We start from the raw sequence: 27,762 nt of genomic DNA on the forward strand, positions 1-27,762 counted from the left end.
ATGGATGAGTAAACATTTGTCTTATTTTGAATGCATCATACTATGCTTGAATGTTAAAAGATTATGAATTATATATATATCATATATGTCATATTTCATATTAAAATAATATGACTGTATATAATGCATATTATAGAATATATATATATATGCCTCCACAACAATAGATGTACAGTTTTGCCAATATGAGTATGAAATGGTTAAAGACCTAGGATACTTGTGGGTTTTTATACTTAGTATATATTTCTAGTGTATACTGAATTTTTTATATTGTATTATATAATATTGTATTAGCTATTTATATAATGCTATATTAGTAGATTAATAGCTTTATATGTAAGGTATATTATATGTATATATATATATGATATAAATGATAACTGTATAATATATAATATATGATAGATATCATCAAGTATATCATATGCATGACATACATGTAGATCAAGTTAGTATAGTATAGATTATTATATACTATACAGCTATGATTTGATTAGATGAGTTATATTATTATATGTCTATATTTTATATATGATAATTGATAATATGTATGCTATATATTATATATTGATCTAGTATTAGAATCGATGTTGTGGTAATAATATACTGTATTATATAGAATGATAGGCTTATGATATTATAGCGTTGCTACTCTAATTTGATAGTAATGTAGTATTTATATATTATAATATATATGTATTATATACTGTATATTATATATTATATATATTTATATTATATATTATTCATTATGTATATATATATATGTATATATATATATATAATATATTATATATTATATTTATATAATATTCATTATTATATATATATATGTATAATATATAATATATAGATATAATATATATATTATATATTATACTACATATATATATTATATATTATATATGTATATATATATATAATATATATATAATATATACTATATATATACTATATATATATTGTATAGTATGATATATATCATATATATATATAATATCTAATATATAATTATAAAAATATATATATATATAATTATAATATTTATCATATATATATATATATATATATATATATATATATATATATATATATATAATATATATATATAATATATATATATAATTATATATATATATATATTAGTAATATATATTATAATATTATTATGTATATTATTATAGATATATTATATATATGTATATATTATTATATTATATATGATAATTATTATTTATATATATTATATTATATATTATATATATTATTATATATATATATATATATGTATATATATATGTATATATATATGTATATATGTATATATATATATGTATATATGTATATATATATATTTTTTTTTTTTTTTTTTTTTTTTCTTTTTTTCTTTTTCTTTTTTTCTTTTCTTCCTTTCTTTCTTTCTGTGTTAGAGATATTGGTTATCATTCATACCAAAAAGACATTTGAACTTCATAACAACAAATGAAATTTAAATTGTTTCATTCAATATTTGTTTCTCTCTTTGCAGACGTTTAAGTTTACGACCATCAGCGGAAGAGTTAGAGGAAAGAAATATTCTTAAAAGTGAGTATACTATGTGCCTGGTGTAATGAATAGATCATAGATACAGTAATTGCTCTGTTCTTGCTGATCTTCTTATATTTTTTATGCACTGTAATGATTTTTTTATTTTTGTTTTTTTGCAGCAACAACTCCTGAGGAGGCACGTAAACAGAAGGAGGAAAAAAGAAAAACTCTCTTACGAAAGTTGTCCTTTAGGCCAACTCTAGAAGAGCTTCGGGAACGAAAAGTAAGTTTTTGTTCTAGTATATTTATGTTAATAGCTTGCATTTTTTTTTCTCTCTCTCTCCCTCCCTCTCTCTGAACTACTTGACTGACACACAAAATTCTATTTGTCTAAATGCTCCAAATATGAATGATTATGGGTTATGAATATATCAAAGAAGCAGGAATATTGGATCTGTGTGAGTAGGGATTTGGCTTGTATTCCATAAGATTATTTCTAATCATCAGTTTTGATTGCTGACACTTTCATGAGTTAATGTAGTGTTTTTAAGCCAGATATATTCTCCGGAAAGTCCCCTGAAAATTAAAACTTTTCACTGGAGTTAAGTGAAGGCATTTCACATTTACTTATAAAGCCTTGCTGATTATGAAAAGGTAATTATTACTTTCATCTGTGGGAGTCATCTCTTTCTTGCATCAGGAATAATGTGATCTATGAGTAATACCAAAGAGACCTGCATTTCACAAAACACTAAGGAATGCGTCATTGTATGGCGTCATATTGTGTGTATTTATGGTCAGCATAGTTGTCACTGGCATAGTGCCTATGCAAAGATGCCAGCCATGCCAAGCCTGAACAGTATATGCTTTTATGGTTAGCACCTAAAGCTATAATTGGATAATCTCTTCCAAGAATTTAGTAAGGTGAATGATAATAGTGAGATTTTTATAGGGAAAGTGTCAGTTATTACAGATTATTTTTGTACTGTGATTTTTTTCTTGTTTATTATTATTATTATTTTTTTTTTTTTTTTTTTTTTTATAAAGTCAGCAGACAGTTGAAGTATTTAATTACACTACAGGAAATGTTTAAGATTTTTAAGTTTTGAAAACTGCCTGCTATAAACATTAGAAAGTAATATTGTTATTTTGAATATGGCATCGTATCTGTTTGTACTTGGCAGCTATACAACTTGCTGTTGCTAACCAAAGAGAGAGAGAGACACTGATAATTAAAGTAGAAGATGAAGAGAAGATCAGTAAAATAATATGATATTTAATGAAAAGAGGAATAAACAGTGTAACATTACCTATTTATATATTTATCTACAGTAAAACGGTAGGACCCTTTTTTTTCTTTTTTTTTTTTTAATAATAATAATAATAATAATAATAATAATAATAATAATAATAATAATAATAATGATGTTAAGTATTGAAGGTGACTGAAAAGCAACAAACGAGATAAAAACAGGGGTATGGTTGAGCACCATAGCGCCATGCCTTCTTAATTTTCAGTGGTGCAGGGGCAACACCTCCATTTTTTATCACCTTTCAAAGGCTAATCTGAAGAAATTCACAAGTCATGTGTACCCCCTTCCTCCCTTGTATTTTATATACACTCCAAATTTATCTTAATGACTCCCCTGGATAAATTTTTAGAGAAATGTTTAAAAATTCTACTTGTACTAGGGTGAGGTTTGTAGATCTTACGATATGAAAAAAAATCCAATGAAAAAAAAAAAGAAAAGAAAGATGGTTTCACTCCACTCCTCTTGCTCCATCAGATTATACGCTTCAATGACTATATAGAGGTGACTCAGGCACATGAATATGACCGACGAGCAGACAAGCCATGGACCCGTCTTACACCAAGAGACAAGGCAGCCATCAGGAAGGAACTGAATGACTTCAAGAGCATGGAAATGGAGGTGCACGAAGACTCAAGACATCTTACTCGGTAAGTTTTTTTTTTTTCCCAGTCTGTTTATTTTATGTTCTCTCCCTTTTCTTTTCTCTTTTCTTTTCTTTTCTCTTCTCTTTTCCTCTCCTTTTTCTCCTCTCCTCTCCTCTCTCTCCTCTCCTTTCTTCTCCTCTCCTCTCCTTTCTCTCCTCTCCTCTACTCTCCTCTCCCCTCCTCTCCCCTCCTCTCCTCTCTCTCTCTCTCTCTCCTCTCTCTCTCCTCTGCCTCTCTCTGCCTCTCTCTCTGCCTCTCTCTGCCCCTCTCTCTCTCTCTCTCTCTCTCTCTCTCTCTCTCTCTCTCTCTGCCTCTTCTCTCTCTCTCTCTCTCTCTCTCTCTCTCTCTCTGCCTCTCTCCTCTCTCTCTCTCTGCCTCTCTCTCTCTGCCTCTCTCTCTCTGCCTCTCTCTCTCTGCCTCTCTCTCTCTCCTCTCTCTCTCTGCCTCTCTCTCTCTGCCTCTCTCTCTCTGCCCTCTCTCTCTCTCTCTCTCTCCTCTCTCTCTCTCTCTCTCTCTCTCTGCCTCTCTCTCTCTCTCTCTCTCTCTCTTCTCTCTCTCTCTGCTCTCTCTCTCTCTCCTTCTCTCTCTTGCCTCTCTCTCTCTGCCCTCTCTCTCCTGCCCTCTCTCTCTGCTCTCTTCATTCTCTCTCCTCTCTTCCTCCCTCTGGTCTTGTCAACATCCTGCTAATCAAGATGACTTAAGAATCTTCTCTCTAGATATCTGTTTCTTTCTTCTCTTCTACATCTCCTGACTTTGTTTCTCTTGTCTCTCTCATACTCCATAGACTATCCTTCATCTCTTATTCTACTATACCTCTTGCTTCTATGCTTCTCTTTCACTAAGACAATCTTTGCCCTTTCCTTATCTCTCTCATCCCATCTCTCTCTTCTCTCTGTTCTCACGTCTTCTCTCTCTGCTCTCTGCTACTCATGATATAGATCATACACCTACTAATCTTCTATTATGATATCTGTTAAATGTTCTTATCTATTTATATAACAATATTTTATGTTTCTTCTTTTTTCACTCTCTCCTTCTGTTTCCTTCTAGTTCACTTTCTCTTACAAAACAATCATAGCATTTGACTTCATGAAGGCACGTATACCCATCTGATTTTCTGTTCTTTCTTACCCCTTTTTGTTCTTTAAGTATAAGATTATCTCACTATAAGTTTTAATTTGATACAAAACAGAATATTGATTATAGTATCAGGTCTTGTTTCTGAGATAATAGACATGAGTTACAATTACATGTTTTTTCTTTATACAGATTTTACAGATTCTTGTAACAACTTGGAGGTTAGGCATGTATATACAGTGAACAATCTGTCTCACTGGTGGAGAACTAACCAAGCAACCTTATCTGTGAACCAATGTGTGTGCTCATGTTTGTAGTCTCGTTGTCATATACTGTCATAACAGAACAATCATTGCCATTTTCTATCTTCATTGAAATTGCTCTCACTAGATGTCCAACTGCTAACTCTCTGTACATTGATAAATGGAAGGTATTAGAATGAAATATGATATTCTATTGCTAGATAGATGAACTATGTTGAAAAAAATATTTAATCATTCTAAATTACATTTTGTAACTTCTTCCGTTTCCTTTCTATCCATATTTTATAACATGATCTGTTATCCATGACTGAATGAAATATTCGATATTGATAAATATTCACTTCTATTTACCAAGAAGCAGACATAAGTGAGTTTGTTAGCATCCTTGATTTAGTGGCATGTGTGATAACCACGACATGTAACCCATAGTTCTTGAGGATCCTTTTTAGAGTTTTGTCCAATTATTCTTACAGAAGAGATATTCACCATCTGATAATGTGTTGTTATATTTCGACATCACCTTGTTACCATGTTGAAGTCATTTTTTTTGTCCTTTTTAGTGTTTCTTGATTTTTACAATATTCTAGAAGACTATAGTATTATTGTAGTGTCAAAAAGGAAAAAAATTGAAAAGACAGGGCTGTAAATATTCCTTATTCTTAAGTGCAATTTCCATCTTCTAGAATTACTTTGTTGATTAGTGTGTTTATTCAAAATGCATGATCTTATTATAGGCCTTCAGCGTATCTATTGATGGAAGAAACAAAGGAGTAGAACCTCAAACTTAGAGTCCATCTGTGGAGTGTTGTGTACAAATGAATTGCCTTTTTCATGGGTGCTTGCTAGATGGGCAGATTTCTAGCTTAGAACCTTGTAAAAAAAAGAAAAAAAAAAAAGAAAAAAGAAAAAAAAACTTGTCCTCTTTTTTGCAAAAACACCCCCCAAATGAACACTAAATTTTGAGCAAATAATTTAATACCACTTTAGGTTACATTTTATTTGCTGATTCCAACTCTTCCAGTTTGTAAGTAAATTACATGAGAAAACGAACATTGTATTTATTATTTTCTTTGCTAGCTGTACATTTTTGCAGAATAATATTGGTCTGTATTTGAGACACAAAACACAATTGAGTCTGTGATTTTGTTGACTGTACACATCAGATTAAATGTTTTTGAGGCGTAATGGAAGACAGCATTACTCTTTATTGATCGTCCACACAGTATTCTCCCTCCCCCGTGCGTTGTTGCTTGAGACGTGTGAAAGGAGCATTTAACAGGCTGATAAACTTATTTTGGCCTTTTGAGTATTGTACAGTTCACTTCTTCCATCTTCAGTATTGGAAATACAATATATGCAGTTGAATACATACCGTGACCTCCCAACACAGCTGCTGGGTCAATAAACACTAGCATCTTGTAGACTTCTGCTCTGTCTCTGTGAGATAGTATGTTGCAGTAATAGCTCTGGGGGCTCCCATTTACACTTGAAGAGCAGTATATGCCAAAGCTGAAGTAAAGAAGATGTAGGATGAGCAAGCTATAGATATGCAAAATATTTTAGTATGCATTTGTATATCACCGCTGGTTGTAAATATTGTTACTGATTTGTATCATGATCTCAGAGATGTAATGTTCAAGGCTCCATTAATAAGTTCAACATAACAGCAGGTTACCATGCAGGCCTGTTCAGTGTAAACTTTTGTAAATATGATGTACTCATTACCCACACTTGTGTACATAGCTAATACAGCTTCTCCCGTCTGCCTGCTATGCTAGGGGTGGCATGTATACCATGTTCATAGGGTCAGCAACAGTGGTTTTGGTTCTCAGGTGCAACTATGAGAGAAAAAAAACATGAATAATGGCTATGGAAAAATACTTTTATTTTGTTACATTCAATTGGCCAGTGCTGCTGATTTCTTCTCATTTGTGTGGATTCTATGTATGAGCCTTAAGAGAACCGTTTGTTTTGTTGCAATGAACCCCTGGACTGTGTATGCAGCCATTCTTAGTGAATCAAGTCATAACATTTATTCTCAAAAATTTGTTATCTAAAAATGGAGATCAATATGTCTTCACAGTAGATTCCAAGTGAATAGGTTCCCCCTTATATTAAGTGCAAAATATTATTGTGTGGAAGAGAAAAGAGAGAGAGGGAGTTTCTAATAACCCTTGGGGTTTACAGCATTTATTTTGTAGTTTCTGTTATTGGAAAATTAATTTTGAAATTTTAGGGTAGTGAGTGCTGGAAGATTGAAAAAAAAATATTTGGCACATTGTAGTCTCACAAAACACCTCTTTCAGCACCCAGTTACCAAACCCCAATTTTTTTTTTTCTTTTTTTCTTTTTTCTTTATTACAAATCATAATTAATTTGAGACTGAGTTCCAGATGTCACCATGATTTTACTTGATTACCTAACTAGGGAGTGCTGGTTACTGTTAACTTTTGCTCACCTACAGAATTCAAATAACGAGTCTTTGCTCAATACCAGCATTATGTGTACCATAGAGATCAGCTGAAGAAACTTTTCATCAGATAGGCATGAGCTCCTCTCGGTCCTCTGTAGGATGATTTAATCCCTCTTTATTAGGTGTTTGTGTTCTCATGAGGCATCCTTCATCCTTCATCCTCCTGTATGTGTGACGATAGTATCGCTGCAGGCAGTGGGTGTCAGCTCATACCATCCCCATCACTCCAGTGTATCTTTGTATATAGCCTATACCAACATCCCAGAAACATCTGTTATTCTCCTGCTTTATAACTAGCTCTGTCATTGCTTTATACTTGTTGGAATAAAACATCACCGTCTTCCACAGCTTCGTTTAATTTCCTCCTGAATTTTCCTATTATTCTTTACATTATGATGACATTTATATGGTCTAAGATTTTTAACAACACAAAAACAGCTAAAATACTGCAAAGTACTAATGTGACAAAGTAAATGGGCTACCGATAAGAAAAGAAAAAACTGGAAAATCCACATATAGAATGTAACAAGTGATGCTAATGATCTTCCATAAAAAAAAAAAAAAAATGACAGCAATATTAATGGTCTTCAAAAGGGGTCTGCCACTTCATTATAATTTTAGTCTCTGCAAAAAAAAAAGTTCATTTGCGTGCCAATTGCTAACTGGGAGCTTTGACAAGATGAAAGCCACACTACCTGAACCATTGCAAAGGATATTGTACTGTACTTCCTTGTCCCTTCATATGAACAGTAAATAATCACCACTTTATCTTCAGTTAACTCAATATCATCATGATATTTAAAGGGCATTCAAAAGTTGCAGAGATCAGGTCCATGCTATTATTACCCGAATCTCATTGCAATTGCAATTCCTTAGCTCAGTGGTTATATTAGTTGACAGTTTGTGCACACGGTCATTCATTGAAAGCAGGGATATTTTGGTTTCTCAGCTATTTCCTGAAACTTCGACTAAGTATCATTGACATCGCTGCCTCGGAATGCTATGCATTTCCTTTCACGACAACCAGCTTAGGATAAAATTGCCTGCGTCTCCAAAGGAACATTGCAAAATTAGATTGGCGAAAGAACCAGAAAAGAAAGAACATTTTATCTGCCTGCTCTGCCAATGTCTCCGGTCACGAAATTTGGCACATTTCTTCCCTTGTGGAAAGTTCCATTACAATATAAACCAGCCCTTTTCCTTTATTTCTACTTTCTACTTTTCCCTCTCACTTTTGTTTCTCCTTTGCACCCCGACGGCGATCAGTGCCCCTCACCCGTGACTTTCACGCATTCATGTGATCAGGGATATCACCGTCACAGGCTGGGGCGTACTCGAATAACTATAGGGTTGTCAGAAATAAATTAATATACACTGTTTTTCTATAATACGATTTTGTTTCTTCCAACACACATTTATGCATACACTCATACACACGCACGCACAAACACACACATGTACACACACGCACACATTCTCTCTCTCTCTCTCTCTCTCTCCTCTCTCCTCTTCTCCTCTCCTCTCTCTCTCTCCCTATACACATACGTATATATGTGTATAATATGTATATGTACTATTTTATATATTTATATATATATATATATATATATTATATTTTTATATATATATATAATATATATAATATATATATATATATATTATAGTATATATATATATATATATATATATATATATATATATATATATATATATATATATATATGATATGTGTGTGTTGTGTGTTGTGATGTATGAATTGTACATGAATACTCATACATAATATATATATATATATATATATATATATATTATATATATATATATATATATATTATATTTCACATACGTACAAGACGATGTACCTTCACTCTGTAGAGCGCTCCTGGAGGACGCAGATGTAGCCCGGCTTTCTCTTTTCGCACAGGAATAAACATCCGCTCTCGAAGGGAACCACCGCATAAAAGGACACGTCCGTAGGACGGAGGGAAGAGACACGGCAGACCACCTCGTCCTCGACCCGGGGACACGGGGGTCTCTTGGGGTTAACATTTACCTTCAACAATCAACCATTAAGCTAAGACCCCTTTCATTGAACCGCCCAAGTCCATCTCGCGTCTCGTTTACATCTGGTGACAGAGGTGCTTCCAACCTCACATGTCGCTCATATTCTGGTGGCTTGCGGTGGTCACTCGCATACGCATATATATATATATATATATATATATATATATATATATATATATATATATGTATATATGTATATATATATATATATATATATTGCTACGCCAGTGGGTCTTTGTCTCTGTGCGAAACATGTGTTAACATGAAAAGAATGACCTGGGCATGTGTTAACATGAAGGGACCTGGGCAAACATGACGAAGCTGGCTGTGAGCGGAGGAGCGGAGGAACAAGCGAAGAGACGCAGTTGGGTGCTGCTCCTGTGAAGACCTCGTGTGTGCCTTGTGACCTGATATAACTTTGTGTTGCCCTGTTATAAGCTGTATCGTGCAGTGTGACATGCTGGTTTTCCCCTGTATTGTCCCTATAGAAAAGTGTACGGGTAAATAACGTGTAAATAAAGGAAAGACTGTCATTTTGTGTTTATTTCGTGCCCTGCCTCGCCACGTGGCGTTTCCCCTCTTGGTGTTCTGGGACGCTGTGGTGCTCGGTGCCTCTTGGAGCTGCTCAGCGTTCACGACCCTGTGAATAGCACGCCGTCTGCCTAGCCTGCCTTGTGTTGGGGGTAGAGAGACGAGGCGGTCGGCGTAACAATATATATATATATATATATATATATATATATATATATATATATACATATATATATATATATATATATATATATATATATATATATATGTATATATATATATATATATATATATATATATATATATATATATATATATATATATATATATATGTGTGTGTGTGTGTGTGTGTGTGTGTCTGTGTGTGTGTGAAAGTTAATACATACTCAAAATCGCCACTATGAGTCGCAGCTCAGGTGTGGTGGTGAAGGGGTGGGGAGCGAAATAAATGTTCCAATGGCACCAATCACTATAGAAAACTACTGTACATTAAGGAGTAACTATGCTATTTGTGCATACACAGTTTCCTATTATCTGTTAAAGAGCAGGAAAATTTGTTTACTACGAAATCATTATCATTATCATCATAATTTCTTTAATCATTTCATCATCATCATCATCATCATCATCATCATCATCATTATTATCATCATTATTAATATCATTAAATATTTTTATTATCATTATCATTATTGTTATTATTATCAGTTATCGTTATTACTATCATTATCATTATCAATATTGTTGTTGCTTTGTTTTAGTTAATATTCTATGGTTATTTTTATCATCATTATTATTACTGTCGTCATTACTATTACTATCATTATTATTATTATCATTATCATTATCCTTACTATAATCATTATCATCGTTATTATTATTATTATCATTATTATTATTATTATTATTATTATTACTATTGTCTTTATTATAATTATTATCACAATCAGTCTTATTATTATTACTATTCCTATTACTATCATCGTCATTTATTATTATCATTATCATTATTATCATGACTGTTGTTATTATTGATATTATCATTAGCACCATTACTTTTATTATCATTACTCACAATACAACCATTATTAATAATGATGACGGACTGACTGACTGATGATAATGATAATGATAAAGATGATGACGATGGTGATGATGACGATGGTGATACCGCCGGTGACGACGAAGATGGTGATGATGACGACGAAGATGGTGATGATGACGACGAAGTGATTATGATGATAACGATGGTGATGATGATGACGATGACGATAGTGATGACGTTGGTGACGACAACAATTATGATGACGATGGTGATGGTGATGACAATGGTGATGATGGTAATGATGACGGTGATGACAACGATGGTGGTGATGATGGTGATGATGACGAAGGTGATGATGACAACGATGTTGAGGATGATAATGATGATCGCCATATATCCTTTTTTCTTCACTATATGACCCAACTTCAGACTCTCATCACTGCAAACTCTCTATATAATACTACAGCATAATACATAATATAATATAATACTACAGTATGGCAGTAATCTCTTCCGCCCCTTTGCCCCCGACGAGTTTCTCAGCTGAACAACCCCACCTTATGCTCTGCTGGTTTAACAATAATGGGCCACCGCCTCGGACTGGTAACACTGACCAATATTGTTATATCAATATTTTTTTCTGTTTTAGAGTTCCATTTGGATGATTAGTTGTCTGTTTAATATGTTGCATGTTAGGAGAGAGAGTTCGTGAGAGAAAGAGGAGAAGAACGGAAAAAGAGGAGAAAACGAGGAAGGGAGGGAGGGAGAGAGAGAGCGAGAGAGAGAGAGAGAGAGAGAGAGAGAGAGAGAGAGAGAGAGAGAGAGAGAGAGAGAGAGAGAGAGAGAGAGAGAGAGAGAGAGAGTAACCAGCTTTCATAATGTTAAAGTACGTGAGGTATCAGTTACACGTGCACAGCAAACGTGCATCACGTGACTGGCGATACAGTTGGCCGGCGTTCATGAGCTCCTCTCCTTCCTGCCCCCCCCCCCCATCTTTACTCCTTTTCTTTCTAACCTAGACTTAGGCCATAGTTACTTGTCGGGTCTTCTAGAAAAGTATTAGGAAAAAATAATCATATGTATATATACACATAAACACACACACACACACACACACACACACACACACACACACACACACACACACACACACACACCCACAACACACACACAGACACAACACACACACAACACACACACACACACACACACACACACACACATGCATACACACACACACACACACACACACACACACACACACACACACACACACACACAAGATATATATATATATATATATATATATATAATATATATATAGATAGATAGATAGATAGATAGATAGATAATAGATAATATAGATATAGATACACACACACCACACAGATAATATATATATATATATATATATATATATATATATATATATATATATATATATATATATTTTCTGTGTGTGTGTGTGTGTGTGTGTGTGTGTGTGTGTGTGTGTGTGTGTGTGTGTGTGTGTGTGTGTGTGTGTATGTATGTATCAAGAACATTCTGACCACAAACGATTGATTCCTATAATTAGGAAGCTTCAACTTGCGCGAGTTGTGATTTTCTCTCTTACTGCAAACAAAAATAAAAATCAAGAAACCACTTGTTGTTAGATCACAATATGGAAGATGCATTACCTACAAATGCACCCTCCCACAAGCTGTTACTTTCGCACTTACAAAAAACACACCTATGACTACCTGCGAAAGTGAGTTAGTTTACATGTCACTGCATATCTATTTCATGAATGCAGAAATAAACCATAACATTTTTTTTTTTTTACTAATTTTGCTTTATCATGGATTTATTATCACGGTTCTGGAGGGTAGTACGTCGTGAGTATATGGGTATGCCAAAGATGGGCCGTAGATTTTTAAAAAAATTGAAAAATACTGTTCTAACCATCTCGAACTTTCGAACCTACACTCGCCCCAAATACATCGAGTATTAATCATCCCGTTATCACCACACTGCTATTACCCATAGCTTTACCCTGGGTTAAGCCCCGGCTCCTTTTTCTTCTCCTATCTCCATTTTTCCTTCCTACTTTTCTTACCAAACTTACTTATTACCAAATTGTTGACGTCGCAGTCCACCACTTTGCATCTCGAATCGCGATCGCTACTGGATACATTCTCCTACTACTAATAAAAAATCGACTTATGTTTCATCATAGTTTACATACATACGGTCAGAGACACTTGCAATAGCGTGTAGTTGCATCGAACGCACGAAACAATATAAGGATTATTTTTAGAATTTGGTAATACAATGAAACTGTACTGATTTAATTAGAAAAAATATTGGTTATATGTTGTTTTTCTAATAAAGGAAAGACAGAATGCCTCATAAGCCAAAGTAACGACCCACCAAACAAATGCACAATGAGATGTGCAAAGAGTTGACCCCGCACCGCCACCTGTATAGTTGAGCAGATAAATCAAATGGGTGTACACTTTCGGAAGAGAGCACGATCGTTTGCCGTACGGGTTTTTGTTTTGAATCCCATCTTTGATGGTGAATGTATCACTTAACATTTGTCAAACTGACTGGATGTGCCTCGTTTTCCTTCTGACAAGTGTATACAGTAAAATATCTATATTACTTTACATAGCCTGTGTTATATTTTTCTTAATTATTATTATTTTTTATCTGTAATTCACTGCATTACCCAAGCATAAGAAGTGGGTATAAGCACACAAACGCACACACGCACGAAAAATATGGTAATCAACTCAAGAGCACTTTCGATGGCAGCCATCTAGATTTTCCATCTTTAGCCAAGATCACTGAAGTAAAATAGTGGTTCCTGACAATTCTGAAATCAGCATTCCCAAAAACAAAGTTTTATGCTTCCCTCCAGAAGTACATGGATCAGCCAAAACTGTCGTATAACTACTCTATAGGAACAAAGAATTGAAGTTGCAGATATTATATATTATACTCTGATAATGACGTATCATGTTGGAGGACACTCACATTGTATTTTGAGAGATAAGACACGGTAATCATATTTCCTCCCCTCTTCTGTCACAGAATCAGGCCGGGCTCCCCTCATGGAGGTTAAGCTTCGCATATCGGACTTATCCTTATGTCACAGAATCAGCTAGTGGACCAGGAAACATCACGAGTGTGACTAGTCCGTCACACACACTGGCATATGATGTATAGGGAACTGGGTGAAAGATCAGGGAATCGAGACTGCAAGGTTTAGGGATTGCTGTATTTGTTATGTCAGGGAATACGACAGTGGATAACTATCTACACACACACACAATGCTGTAGGTTTTTCACATCAAGTGTAAGAAAACATGTTCACCCTTAACCTGCAGATGGTGTAATATTAAGTCCTTGGAAGGAAGGGTGAGTGGCATAATATTACATCCAATGCTAGGGATCACCCCTGCCTTGGACCTCAGCCCTCAACTCAACGGTTTTTTCCCTCCCCCTTTTTGTGTCCCTCTCTTCTCCAACCTTTTTTACTATCCATTTCCTAAGGGGCAAGAGCCGTGCTGAAAAGATGAAAGGCAGACTTTGTGCCAGTCATGAACGGCCTGGGGGGCCATGAACACAGTATTCCCCTGCTAAGATGGCTAGCCTTTACCCCTCAAGGGGACCCTGAGGGATGGACTGTTTCTCTCCCCAACATACTCTAGGCTTGCCATGGCTAATAATGAAGATTATACCATTATTAGGTCAATACGGCTTGCCCCTTCACCAGATAGCCCCACTGATTCAAACTCTCCTGGTTCCCCAACTCCAGTCTCTCTTTGACCATGACACTGAATGCTACTTCTACTATCCCCTCCTGAATCATCCACTCAGGTCAATACTCAACCTCTAGGAGACATTCCTCCTCCCCCAATTTCTATTCATCCCACAACTTTTTCTACATCTCCCCAAGTATCTCCTCCTCATCCCATTTCTATCTCCTCCCTCTCCCAGTCAAATTCTTTTGCCATTCTAAATCCAGACACCTGAATCTTCTCCACTATTCCAGACACTCCAATCACTACTTCTCGATAGTTAACTCTCTTTCTCCTCACCCAATTAATTGCACAAGGCAAGCTAAACACTTCATCCTTTCCTTCTACCCCTCAAACATCTGCCCCCCCCCCCCCCTGAAAACTTTTAGTTTCTTAGACCTCCCCAACTGACTCCACTGCAGAAACTCTCAAAGACATTCAAAGCTATCTAATCATGACCCAAGATAAGATGCCTACACCTAAACCATCCTTTACTCTCTCTACATCCATTCCTTCTACACTCAAAGCAACTCCCATCTTCCATCCTACTCCTACTCATGTTCTCCCCACTCCTTCCAAACACATCCCATTCTCTCCTTCTTTATCCCCCCCTCCTAACCTATCATCCCTCCTGCTTCCCCTGGATATGATTGTCACAGCAACCCCCTTCCCTAGATTCCATCACTCCTGACATTTTCACTGAAACTGTGATCTAATTGCCCTTATTACATCTTTTCTCTTTTGCTAATCCCTATCCATACCCTGCACTTGTAAACTTTGATCAATTTGTCTTTTAATCCCTACCTTCCCTTTCACTGCTACACCTTTCCATAGTGCTATATGACCTTTGATGATGTCTAACACATATATTTTACTTTACCATTAAGGTAGATTATTTTGCCTGTTTCTTGCTCCTCTTGCATCCCTCACGTTCCAGGTAATAAACTGTGTCATGCCATACCATGTTCTTAATTCCCTTCCCTGGTTTCTATTTACCTACAAGATTCATGTTAAAAGATCAAAGCTACTCTAAAAAGACAGCTTATGTGATATAATTCATAAACCTATTTCCATTTATTTGTTGTTCGTGTCTGTGGCATCATATATTTTCATCATCATCATAAGGGGGTATATGCATGGCTGTGCTTTGCCGCACCCAGCCTTTGGCTCCACCTCCTGGGGTCCCTCTGAGCAAGCCTCCATGCAGCATTCCTTCCCACACCCAGCACATCTTGGCAGATCTGATCGACTTGCTTCAGCCAAGAGTTCTGTGGCCTTCCCCTTGGTCTTCTCCAACCTGGGTCAACCCTCTTGGAGATAACCCTATAAGTCGGATTATCCTCAGTAAAACGAGCCACATGCTCATAGAGCTAAAGTTGGCGCTCTCATATCAGACTGGTAATAGGTCTTGAATCAGTCTCACAGAGTATCCTCTGATTGGAAACATGGTCCCCACCAGGTATACCCCATGATTCTGCAAAGACACTTTGTACAAAAGGAGTCAAGTCATGCCTTCAGAGCACTGTTTAATGTCCATGTCTCACACCCATTTAAGTAGCCTAATTATAAACAGGGCCTGTGGATGTGAATGTATGCTTTGAATGTCTGACAGTATTTATCCTCTAATTTACTAATGATACCTTACTAAAAAAAATATTCATTTCCCTGAATCCTCATTAGAATAATAAATACTCACTCTTTAAGAAACATTTTCCCTTTTGTAATTTATAAACACTAATTTTTTCCCTATCATTTAGTAAGCAACATCATGTGCAGTCAGTTCCTGAATACTAATTTGTGAAGCTTGTTCACATCAGAGAGCTGACCTACCAGTTCCAATATTGGATCCAACATTTTTTACAACAGTAAGCAGCACACCTTTTCTTTTGTGTTCCATAATTTGTGCAATGTATAAGAAAATAGAAGAAATGTTGAAAAAGATATGTGAAAAACATACCAAGTGCTATTTATGCTTCTACTCTTAAACATTAGTCCAAAGACTATACTGTTCCCATGAACATGCTTGTATTCATTAAGTTGTTACATCTACTAGACCATTATAGAAGGCGCTGGTGAGCTGTTGAGATGGTGACTGTTGTAACTTGTTTATGGCAACATAAAACCTATAATATCCATATAATCTACTTTTTCAGGTATGTCCTGTTTTGCAACATTCTTTATTAGGAATTTAGCTCAACAAATCTTGTGTAGATAAATCTGTTTCTGAAAGGAATGACTATCTAGGAAATCACTCATATCTTGAAGAACAGATGTTCTTGTGTCTTTCAAAGGCATAGTTGTGTTATAAGAATGATTTATTATGATTAAATATCTCATTAACTAACAGCATACTTATTTACATAATCAACATTTACAAAATGGGTGCACTAAGTACATACTTCTTCATGATTACCATACTTTACAAACACATTTTATACATAAAACAAATTATTTGTTCATAAATAACTTCTGCCAGTACCAGTAATAATAGTAATAAAGCCTACTCTGAGCTATTAACTTTGGCCAAGTTACGCAATCTGAATTCGGGTTACTTCTTTGGAATCAGTCATAGCGGTTCATACTAGTGCTTGTAACTTCATTGATAATTTTAGTATACAAGGAAGTGATAGACTTAAAACCAAACAAGAAATCTAATCAGAATCCCAGTGCTGATACACATTCCTTTTTGCTCCTTTCTGCTCACAACTGAAATTCCCTTTAGGATATCAGTCTACGTGACTTCAGCATCCTCTCTAGCCGTGCAATCTTGCTCATCTCGTGCTCTGGGCTTGAGTTGGCTGTTGAGCTGACCACAGGTGAGGCTTGGCTTGGTGGGAGTTGTGCTGCTGCTTGGCTGCTGCTGCCTGGCGAAACCTGTGCTCGGTGAGGAGATTCTGTTGAATTTCCGAGGGTTCGTTGTCGGTAGAGCTCTAGCACTGAGGCACGGTCCTTTACACCTCTCATCTCCAGTACCTGTTAGGTGTGAATTTGACAATTACAGGTTGAAGCATGAAAAAAAGAAAGAAAAAGAGAAAGAAAAAAAAAGAAAAGAAAAGAAAAAAGAAAAAAAAAAAAAAATCTCTGGTTTTGTCTGTATCTCAGTTTGTCACTGTCTACCTGTTCATGTCCATTTAAGTATATGACAAAAAAATAAAGTTTATGAATTCTGGCTATTGTCACTTGGAAAATCAATGTCAAAATTTGGACCCACTCCTATAACAAATCTATCTACGTCTACCAATCTAGAGATAATATCAGTAACCATTTAACAGATAACTCTGGTTATCCCTTGTTATATAGGGATCAGTTTCAATTGTGGATATCAGTGCCTCCCTCTTTCCCAAACAATCCTTCATAGCTGTGTTCAGGCCACTTATTTACAATAACTGTTCAGCCTGCTTAAAACCAAATTTCTTTCCAACAGTCTCTAGCATAACAGCAGCCTCTATGCCCTTAACCCAGTAATGATGGTAAAATCTTTTGGTAAAGCTGGACAAGGAAGGACAGGTGCTCCACCCAACTGACTCACAGTTGGATGATCCTGACACACACACACACACACACACACACACACACACACACACACACACACACACACACACACACACACACACACACACACACACACACACACACACACACACACACACACACACACACACACACACACACACACACACACACACACACACACCACACACAAAAAAAGAAAGTTTATAAACAGGACAGAGAAGGTGACATGCTCTTTTTTTTCCCCACAGTCGACTACTAACTGACACACCCCAAATGCTTTACCCTCATGTATTCCTTCTTGTCACAAAGTTCTGCTATTGGTTGTGTATGATCCTGTCTCGAAAAATTTGTGTTATAGGGATGGGTCTAAAGTTAAGCAAATAGAACTATGGCATTGGCCTTGAAAATCTTTTTGTCAAGTATAGTATGCATATTACTCTTATCTATTTTTTTTTCTGATATGGTCATAAAACCACTAAAATTTCTCATTATGCTGCATATGGTAATTCAACACACTCACATTAAAAAAATATAACTTTTAATTAGATAGAGATATGGATAGAAAATATTATATGTTGAGCTGAGAAAATAAAACCCTGCTTACCTTCTGGAAGTCTGCAATTGTTGCATCTGGTAGTAGACGGATGAACTTATCAACAAGGTCATTGTGTGTTGCATATTCACCCATCACAACCTGCAAAGTGAAATTTCTATGAAACAAAATTTGAAAGTGAGTGATTCTATTTCTGTTTCATCCTATTTAAATGATTTTAATGTGACCAGAATCTATAAAAACAATTAAACTAACTGACTAAATAAATAATAAATCAGCTCTGTAGTCAAACTTTCCTATCTATGAGAGAAACATTACACATGTTAGAATTAAATCACAATTGTCATATCTTGTCATATATTCAATATCACTTTAATAATATCTGATATATTTTCAGATTAATTCTTCCTCCTTCTTAAATAAATCCAGGTAAATATATAGTCAAAGTGTATTGTGGACTTTGTCACCCATCTTCAATATTCAACTTCATTTTAAATAACAATGATAAGCCCAATTTATCTCCAGTAACATCTTACTCCCATCTAGGATATGAGTCTCTACACTCTGCCTACTTCTATCCAGAGACATGTATATAATAATTCCATCTTAACTTCTACTGGCTCACACCTACCTGCAGTACCAGTTCTGCTCGTGCCATGCCTCTGCCAACCATCCGTGTATATGTCTGGGGAGGGTCACGCCGCATCTGGACATGATGAATGGTAACTTTAAAAGTTTTGACATCTTACCAATATTTATATGAATTATAAGATAAATACAAAACAAAAATGGTTGAAAGTTAAACCACATGAGCAATGTCAGATGAAAAAAGAGTAGTAGTAGTAGTAGTAGTAGTAGTAGTAGTAGTAGTAGTAGTAGTAGTAGTAGTAGTAGTAGTAGTAGTAGTAGTAGTAGTAGTAGTAGTAGTAGTAGTAGTAGTAGTAGTAGTAGTAGTAGTAGTAGTAGTAGTAGTAGTAGTAGTAGTAGTAGTAGTGTGTCATTATGTATATTCAAACCAAAGGTATTACCTGCAATGCTACAACAGGTAACTGTAACATGACAGCCTTAAGTGCATGGCAGTCAAGAAGCAACTGCTCACACCCAACACTATTAATTGGACGGCACTTGTAAACCTGTAGGCAAAGAGACTTTTATGAAACTTACACAAAGAAAAACATTATTATATGAGGACACTATATGGTGGGAAAATTACTTACCCTTAATTCTCATTAACTTTAGTCACAATCAAATGATGTAAAAAGAATTTTTACTGTGCATTACATTAATAGTTCATGTTAAAAGAGGTTCCAGGAGCAATTAAATCAATCAATACATACCTGTTGGACAAATTTGTTCAAAATTGCAGCTGCTAACTTATCACAAAACCTATCAAAAGGAAATATATTAGTTTCTTGCATTATATCAACTAATATTATGTAATGATGGAAACATCATTAAGTATTAAATAAGCATGTCATCAAACAATTCCTAATACCTTTTAATGATATAGATTATACCAAAGCAATCATTACACCAGGTAATGTGTAATAAAAACATGAGCTTACAATGCAGAATACTACCAGACCTGACTTAATAAAAAACATTAATCCAGCAACAAGTCACTCACCTAGTGAAGTATTTTCGGGAAGTGTGAAGGTTGTGCCTGATTAGAGGAATGGACGATGAAATGTGCTGGGAGATGGCTGTAACATACGGGCTCTGGTCACCCGTCTGCTCCATCATCCAGTTGATCTTGGTCATGGAGGCTAGAGCAGGGTCGCAAAGGCTCTCCTCATGGGCCACAAGAAGGGCTATGCACTGCAAAGTTGAGACTCAATATTAACAATTTCTATTAGGTTTCCATTTGAACGTTATTTCAGTTTAATATAAAAAAATTCAATTCAAGAAGTATGGTCAGCATTACCATTATCAGTTCATGTAAATATATGATACAGACATAAATATTATACATACTGAACTTCTCTGTTACTGCAGTGTAATCTAGTAAACCAATAAAACCTCTGATATTGACACTCCATTATATTTAAAAAAAAAAAACACTGATGTTTGCTGAATGTAAACGGAATTAGACTGGTTGAGACAATACAACCTTATTCTTTTAGTTCTTATATGTAGGTTTAACAACCTAAAGTACATAATTTATTCTTTTAATGATCTACTTCCCTCCTCTTCTGCATTTTATTTTCTTTCATTTCCTCCTTCACCCTATCTCCTCCTCTCCGTCTATTACACACCTGAGCCAGCACTGCATGGAACAAATCCTGTTCATGGGTAAGGCTGATGGTGTGCACTAATGAAGGTGGACTTCTCTCCTTCAACTTGGCCTCCAACCTTCCTGTCATCTCTTCGCAGTACTCAGCTGACACAAGCACTGAGCACACTCTTCGTACATCATCCTCACTTAGCTTTGGAGTGTCGCCTTCACGCCATAGTGTTTGGACCTTTACATTGTATATTGAGATATGAAGCATTGTTTATCAATCTAAAGATGACAATATAAAGGACAAAATATTTGTTTAACAGAATAACATATCACCACATTCTACTGAGTACTATAAACATCTTACTTGTGCCAATACAGCAGTGAGCTCTTTCATGTTAATGTCCTTAGGCATTGGGATATTTGCTCCAACCTTTGGAAGTGCTGCTCTGAGCACTTTGGTGCAGAATTCTCGCAGATGTTTCTGTAATACCTCAACCAGTCCTCCCATACTCTCTCCGGGCCCAAGACGGAGAAATTCAACAAGAACATTCTATAACAAAATCAAAATCATTAATAATGTATATTAGTTGATGGGTCAAGTCTGACAATATTGATAATGATCATAAAACTAATACCTTACTATATATTCATAAAGTTAAGAAATAATTGAAGCTAAATCAAATAGTTTATATCAACCTACTTTGTATATGGTGAACAGCTCTCCACAGCAAGGTACAACATTAGATTCCTCTGCATCAATATGTTCAAACTTATAACTTTTCATATCATTGGCAAACTTCTCAATTTGTTCATTCAGTCTCCTGCAAAAAAGGTATACTGATTAACCCAAAGAATCACATGGCATTATGGTTAAACTTTTCTTATGTATAAACTTTCCTTACACACAAAGAATTTACCTTCACAATGCTTAATCATATATCAGATTTCTTTTAAACATTGCCATTAACATAATATATAATGATAATTAACTTACTTGTCCATGCTTTCTATATAAATCCTGAGGTAAGGCTGGAAGCAACGACACACTGCTCCACTGAAGGGTGACACCTGTGTCTCTCCTGTGGATGCAGCCTCCTCAAATGGGTTTGCGTTTTCTGTTTTGTTTGACTGCTCATCCTTTAAATAACAAATTCATTTATAAAATAACAAATAAGGTAAAATATCTGCAAGTTATTTTATATGAAATCTTCTTCATGCACATGCACACACACACACACACACACACACTCAACACAAGCAAACACACACATTCACACTCACGCAGGCACACAAGGGCACACACACACACACACACACACACACACACACACACACACACACACACACACACACACACACACACACACACACACACACACACACACAAAATTTAAACTAATTCTTGCACAATTATCTTACCTCCACAAAAGGATTGGTAGACACAGATGACTTTGGAGTACGGTCATGAGGCTGGAAGCTGGTGTATTTTCTCACAAGGAGGCTTTCAAGCTCAGACATGATCTGCAGCAAAGAATATGTATATTCCATTTAAACTGGAGTTCACTCTCACTTGCAATACATTTCAGTTTTATAGTTTTGTGCATGATTTTATACTCTGTTTTTAGTTTGCTTAATTTCTCCCCTTCTCCCCTTTTTCCTTCTGTGTCCCTCAATATTTCTTTCTAGTTATTCCTGTCATACTGTCTATGATGTGCAACAAAATGAATTGGCCACTTTTTCAGTTTAAAATAGGATAAAAAAAGATATAACAAACCTTGTGAGCATGTAGCAATGTGCCAACATCTATGTCCTGTGGTCTCAACTCCATTGCATGAGACAGCTGAGATCTTGTGACCTCACAAAATGCCAGTGCTAAACGTGCTGGTACCTAAAATGCAAGGGCAATCTTGTCAGAATACAACATAAAAGTAAAAAGCTAAACATGGAAATGTAGAATATATTATTCTTACTTTTACTGTTCAAGTTTTATAATCCTGATTGTATAAACAAAGGACAATAGTTAACATGAAAAAAAAAAAAAAAACTGAACTTTTAAAGAATTACTGATTTACCACACACATCACAGAAACAGACTCAGTTTAAAAAGTCTTGAACTTGACCCTACACACCTGCCAGGATGGAGGGAACATTGCAGCAAGGGTTTTCTCAAATTCCACTGCCGTTTTCAGGAGCCACTTGCGCCTCAGATCTACCTTTGTTAGCCAAGCATCACTCTCTCCTCCAGCAAAGAGCACTTCGTATTCAGCTAATTGTGTTTTGATGACATCCTCAATGATAGTTTTCCTGTGGAAACAAAAAAATGTGGTATCAAGAGATTAAGTCACCTTATAATTATGCTCCCCCACTCCCCTTTTGTGTGTATGTATATCTGTGACCAGAATTTCTCAGCTTTGCCTTGCTTCCCAGAAAAAGAAAGAAAGAAAAAAAAAAGTAAAACATAATGCTGTTAAAGGGGTACATGGGCAATAATTCCTATTTCATAATTACTACATTCATTCATATAAAAAAGAGAAGGGAACAATGCCATGAGGTGCTTCTAGGACTGTTTCAGGTAGATACTAGGGTACAATGAGGGAATGAATAAGTTTGTAGCAGTTTTAGATTCCCTACACTATGATAATTCTGATCTTATGCTTACTACATGTAAAGAGTTGTCAGAACTATGGCCATGAAGTGTTTGCAGGAATGGCTTAGGGAGAGAAGGGGATACAAGGGAATAGGGATGGGTTTAGGGGGATGGTACAGGAAGACACTTGCAATATGTACCAGAATTACTTCCTAACACTTCCTACTTCCTACTGACAGTGAAAAATACAGGAAAACTGCTAGCTAGTTTTGGAAAGGCTATACTTAATTGAGCTTCTTAGCCTAAACATCAAAACTACAAATAAACCCAGCTGAATGCCATGGGACTTTAGGAGTTAAATCTCATTTCTAATAAGAATATGAAAGTAAGAAAATATGTTGGATATACTTTCAGTCACAAGAATGAAAAGTTCTCACTCACAGATATATGACTCCAACAGGATAAGAAAATTATCTTATCAATACTTACTTGACTTTGGGATCAAGCTCTGAAACCACAAGGCAGGCTTCTGCCAACTCCTTTGTTGGAGCAAAACGACGAGCATTAGGCCCATGAAAGGCTCTATGGAAGTCTTCCAAAATCTGCTTCTCCAGGTCACCTCTAATTTGTTCAACCTGAAGAAAAAATTAAATAAACACTGAATATGAAGATAAAAATAATATGAGAAAAAATTCTTTATGATACTTCAGACTCTCCAGGCATCACTCAAGTACAGAACAAAAAAGATGTTAAAATGTATGAGTAGTGCTATCACTTTCTCAATCAGATAGAAGCTGAACTTCCGTTAATTGTGTTATGAATCTGATACTGCTTATATTATCCATATGAAAGACTAAATATCACATTTTTCAATAAAAATTTTTATTGTGCAACTTAAAATCACTTAGGTATTCATATTCATAGATTTGCTGACAGTACTTGATGAATTTGAAAATTCTGACTGTAGTGCTCTCTCACCTGCCGAGCCAAGTCTGCCACTTGTGGAATGTGTTTATATCGGTTGAGGTGGTCCAGGACATTCATCACTCCTTGCAGCAGAGTTGCTATCTCTCCATATTCTCTTCTAGCCTTTAGGGCTCTGAAAAATTGTTAAGATTTCCAGATAAGCACAAAACACTAGACTCAAAAGATATAAAAGATTTTTTCTAACTACAACAAACATACTTGTGTATGAACATTTTTCTTGTCATATGATGAACCTGAAAACAAAGTTTTAACTTAATGTTCCTGGGAAACTGCTGTGCTCATCTTAGAATTTTTTGTTAAATGTCTCTGCACATAGATGGCTCTGCAATTGCTAAGTCATAAAGGAGTCAATTAGTAGACCTTTCCTTGAATTTGCAGGAAAAACTTTTTTTTTTTTTTTACTAATGCTATGAATATTGATGGTGTTATTTTTATTATAGACATTATAATTACTATTATGTTATTGACATTAGTAACAGCAATATAAGGATAATGTAAAATATTTTGACTTTGTACAAGTGTAGCCATCTATGTATAAAAACAATTACTAAAGTAAACTCACATTGGGAATGGCATGTACCATGTCTGTAGGCTTAGGGTTAAGAAAAGTTATGGACTAGTGCACTGAAAGGCAATAGTGCCATTCAACTAGAACTTTACCTTTTCATACTTAATTCCTACTTCAAACTACTTCCTACTAGTTATTATGAATCCAATATTTATTACTCAATTTATCAACATTCATATACAGAGAACTGGAACAAAATGAAACCCCAAGTGCTTTCCCACAGGGCACAAACAACAACAAATAAACACTATAGGTGCATACTTACTGTAATTTTTGAACACCTTCAACTAACATCTGAAGGTGATTGAGTGTAGTGATAGAGGTGGTGAGATTCTTCTTGGCTGTGTCCAGCTGCTTTATGTCACGAGTAATCTCTTTTACTCTCTGCTCAGACTCCCCTGCTCTTTCCTGTACAATGTAATGAACAAATACTATATGAATACTGGCTTTCCTAACTACAAATTATCCTAAATTTATGAGTGTGGATATACATAGAAGTTGTATTGTTTGTTATATCTGCTACAGTAATATATTTCACAGATTAAAGTTTCAGTCTACACAGGAGTAAGAGAGAATAGTTTTCATTCATTAGAGCAAGATGTGTTACTGATAAATATTTCTTATTGCTAAAAGTTATGATAATGAAAAACACATATACTGGTGAAAAAACATATAAAGGATGTTCAGCACAAAAACGACAGCATAATAATTTGTGTATTGTTAAAGGCGGACTTTTCAAACTGTAGCTTAACTTACCTTAATATCCTGGAAGCGTGCAAATAATTCTGCAATAGCTTCTTGCGCATTTAAGAGTGATGCTCTTCCATCCTATAATAAAACAAATAATTAGAAAATGAAGGAAGCTAAAAAAATAGATGCACAAACAATATACTTTTATACTTGCCTTATATACAAAAAAATAAATAAATAAAAATAAAAATAAATATATACATATGTATATAAATATAAATATAAATATATATGTATATATGTATATATGTATATATGTATATATGTATATATGTATATATGTATATATGTATATATGTATATATGTATATCTGCATATATATGCATATATATGCATATATATACATATATTTATATGCATATATTTATATGCATATATTTATATGCATATATTTATATGCATATATTTATATGCATATATTTATATCACACACACACACACACACACACACACACACACACACACACACACACACACACACACACACACACACACACACACACACACACACACACATATATATATAAAAAAAAAATATATATATATATATATAATATATATACATATATATATATATATATATATATATATATATATATATATATATATATATATATATATATATATATATATATATATAATTAGGTTTATAAATTCACATTTCAGTGAAAACCAAAATTCAAATCTCAATTAATTCATTTTTTAAATCCTGACGATAAACCACAAAAATACTTGAAATTAGAGTATTATTTTAAAACCTTTAATTTCCTTCCATTACCTGATCCACATTGGTTAGTGATCGGATGACAGTTCTGATCTGGTCATCTGTGGAAGTGATCTTCAGTCGCATTTCTTCCAACACATCGTCTATGTGGTGGAGTGACTGTTCTGCTGGGAAGCGGTTGTTGATGTATTCCACTGTATTGAACTCTGGTGAATCGAAGGGGTCATCGCTGGGAAGAATCTGAAAGGAAGATGTTATACTGCACCATGTGGATTTGATAAAATAAACATACTGAGCATAGCTTACATCATTTACAATTACAGACAAATGGTATTCTAAGATATTCAATAAAAGAAATACTGATTTAAAAATATATGACACAATAATATCAAATGCCAGTCTATGCTATTTTTTTTTTTATTTTAAGAGTAGAAATGTCAAAAGCAAACCTCCAAGAGCTGTCAAGATAAGGACTTTTCTTATAATTCTACTGACCGACCAAATCTACTTTCAACTTGCTGTGATCTATGTCAGAAATCTTACAATCTTACTACTCAAGATTGCAGTGAAGTGTCAAGCAAATGTCTTAGCCTCTGTGTCTGTGGAGTGAAAAATTAACCCATTGGATCCGGATGCTTCACTGCCATCAAGTGATCCAAAATATGGGCAATAGGCTTACGTGAGTGGACACTGTTGGGTGTCTGGCAAGTAGGCTGGGTGCAAACAAACACTTATGTGGTGACAAGACTCTATCCTTCCCATTTGTAATGTTATTTAGTCTTTCTTGGCATAAGTTTTTTATTTTTGTTATTTTCTTATTTTTTCCAATGTTTACATTTGTCATTTGATTTACTTTATCAAGATGGTAATAGACTTTTCCCCTTGCACAGACTCCATATCATCTCTCTAAGCAGTCTATAACTCAGTGCAATCATAACAATAAGTAACATTTTGTTATTTGTCTTTTTTCCATAATGTTTAATTTGGAGTAATACAACCTGCACTGCAAGTCATGGTGGGCAGGAATTGGATACCGAGCATGGAAATGGCATGCTCCCTTGAGCCAACACCCCTCCAATCATGGTTCATGGACATTACATTCCACACTTGTTTATCAATGAAAATAATGG

The 27,762-nt window shown here is 35.0% G+C and overlaps 1 protein-coding gene and 1 long non-coding RNA gene across 2 annotated transcripts in view; one reads left to right on the forward strand and one right to left on the reverse strand.

Annotated features, from left to right (window-relative positions):
• Positions 1-1,463: 1,463 nt before the first annotated feature.
• LOC119583487 lies at positions 1,464-3,418 on the forward strand. The gene is made up of 3 exons (XR_005229704.1): positions 1,464-1,584; positions 1,707-1,810; positions 3,315-3,418. It is a non-coding gene; the product is annotated as an uncharacterized LOC119583487 (long non-coding RNA).
• A 13,604-nt stretch (positions 3,419-17,022) lies between these two features.
• LOC119583488 (vacuolar protein sorting-associated protein 53 homolog) overlaps positions 17,023-27,762 on the reverse strand; it is an 11,979-nt gene continuing 1,239 nt past the window's right edge. The window contains exons 2-19 of the mRNA XM_037931998.1: positions 26,687-26,872; positions 25,914-25,985; positions 25,423-25,565; positions 24,581-24,701; positions 24,092-24,237; positions 23,145-23,319; positions 22,790-22,903; positions 22,435-22,536; positions 22,010-22,152; positions 21,716-21,836; positions 21,380-21,565; positions 21,047-21,253; positions 20,419-20,609; positions 20,129-20,177; positions 19,820-19,924; positions 19,423-19,497; positions 18,843-18,932; positions 17,023-17,698 (exon numbers count right to left, since the gene is read on the reverse strand). Coding sequence (XP_037787926.1) covers positions 17,444-17,698; positions 18,843-18,932; positions 19,423-19,497; positions 19,820-19,924; positions 20,129-20,177; positions 20,419-20,609; positions 21,047-21,253; positions 21,380-21,565; positions 21,716-21,836; positions 22,010-22,152; positions 22,435-22,536; positions 22,790-22,903; positions 23,145-23,319; positions 24,092-24,237; positions 24,581-24,701; positions 25,423-25,565; positions 25,914-25,985; positions 26,687-26,872 — 2,481 coding nt within the window. The 3' untranslated portion in view covers positions 17,023-17,443. The remainder of the gene's footprint in view (positions 17,699-18,842; positions 18,933-19,422; positions 19,498-19,819; positions 19,925-20,128; positions 20,178-20,418; positions 20,610-21,046; positions 21,254-21,379; positions 21,566-21,715; positions 21,837-22,009; positions 22,153-22,434; positions 22,537-22,789; positions 22,904-23,144; positions 23,320-24,091; positions 24,238-24,580; positions 24,702-25,422; positions 25,566-25,913; positions 25,986-26,686; positions 26,873-27,762) is intronic.

This window comes from Penaeus monodon, chromosome 17, assembly GCF_015228065.2.
Source record: "Penaeus monodon isolate SGIC_2016 chromosome 17, NSTDA_Pmon_1, whole genome shotgun sequence".
Classification (NCBI taxonomy): domain Eukaryota; kingdom Metazoa; phylum Arthropoda; class Malacostraca; order Decapoda; family Penaeidae; genus Penaeus; species Penaeus monodon.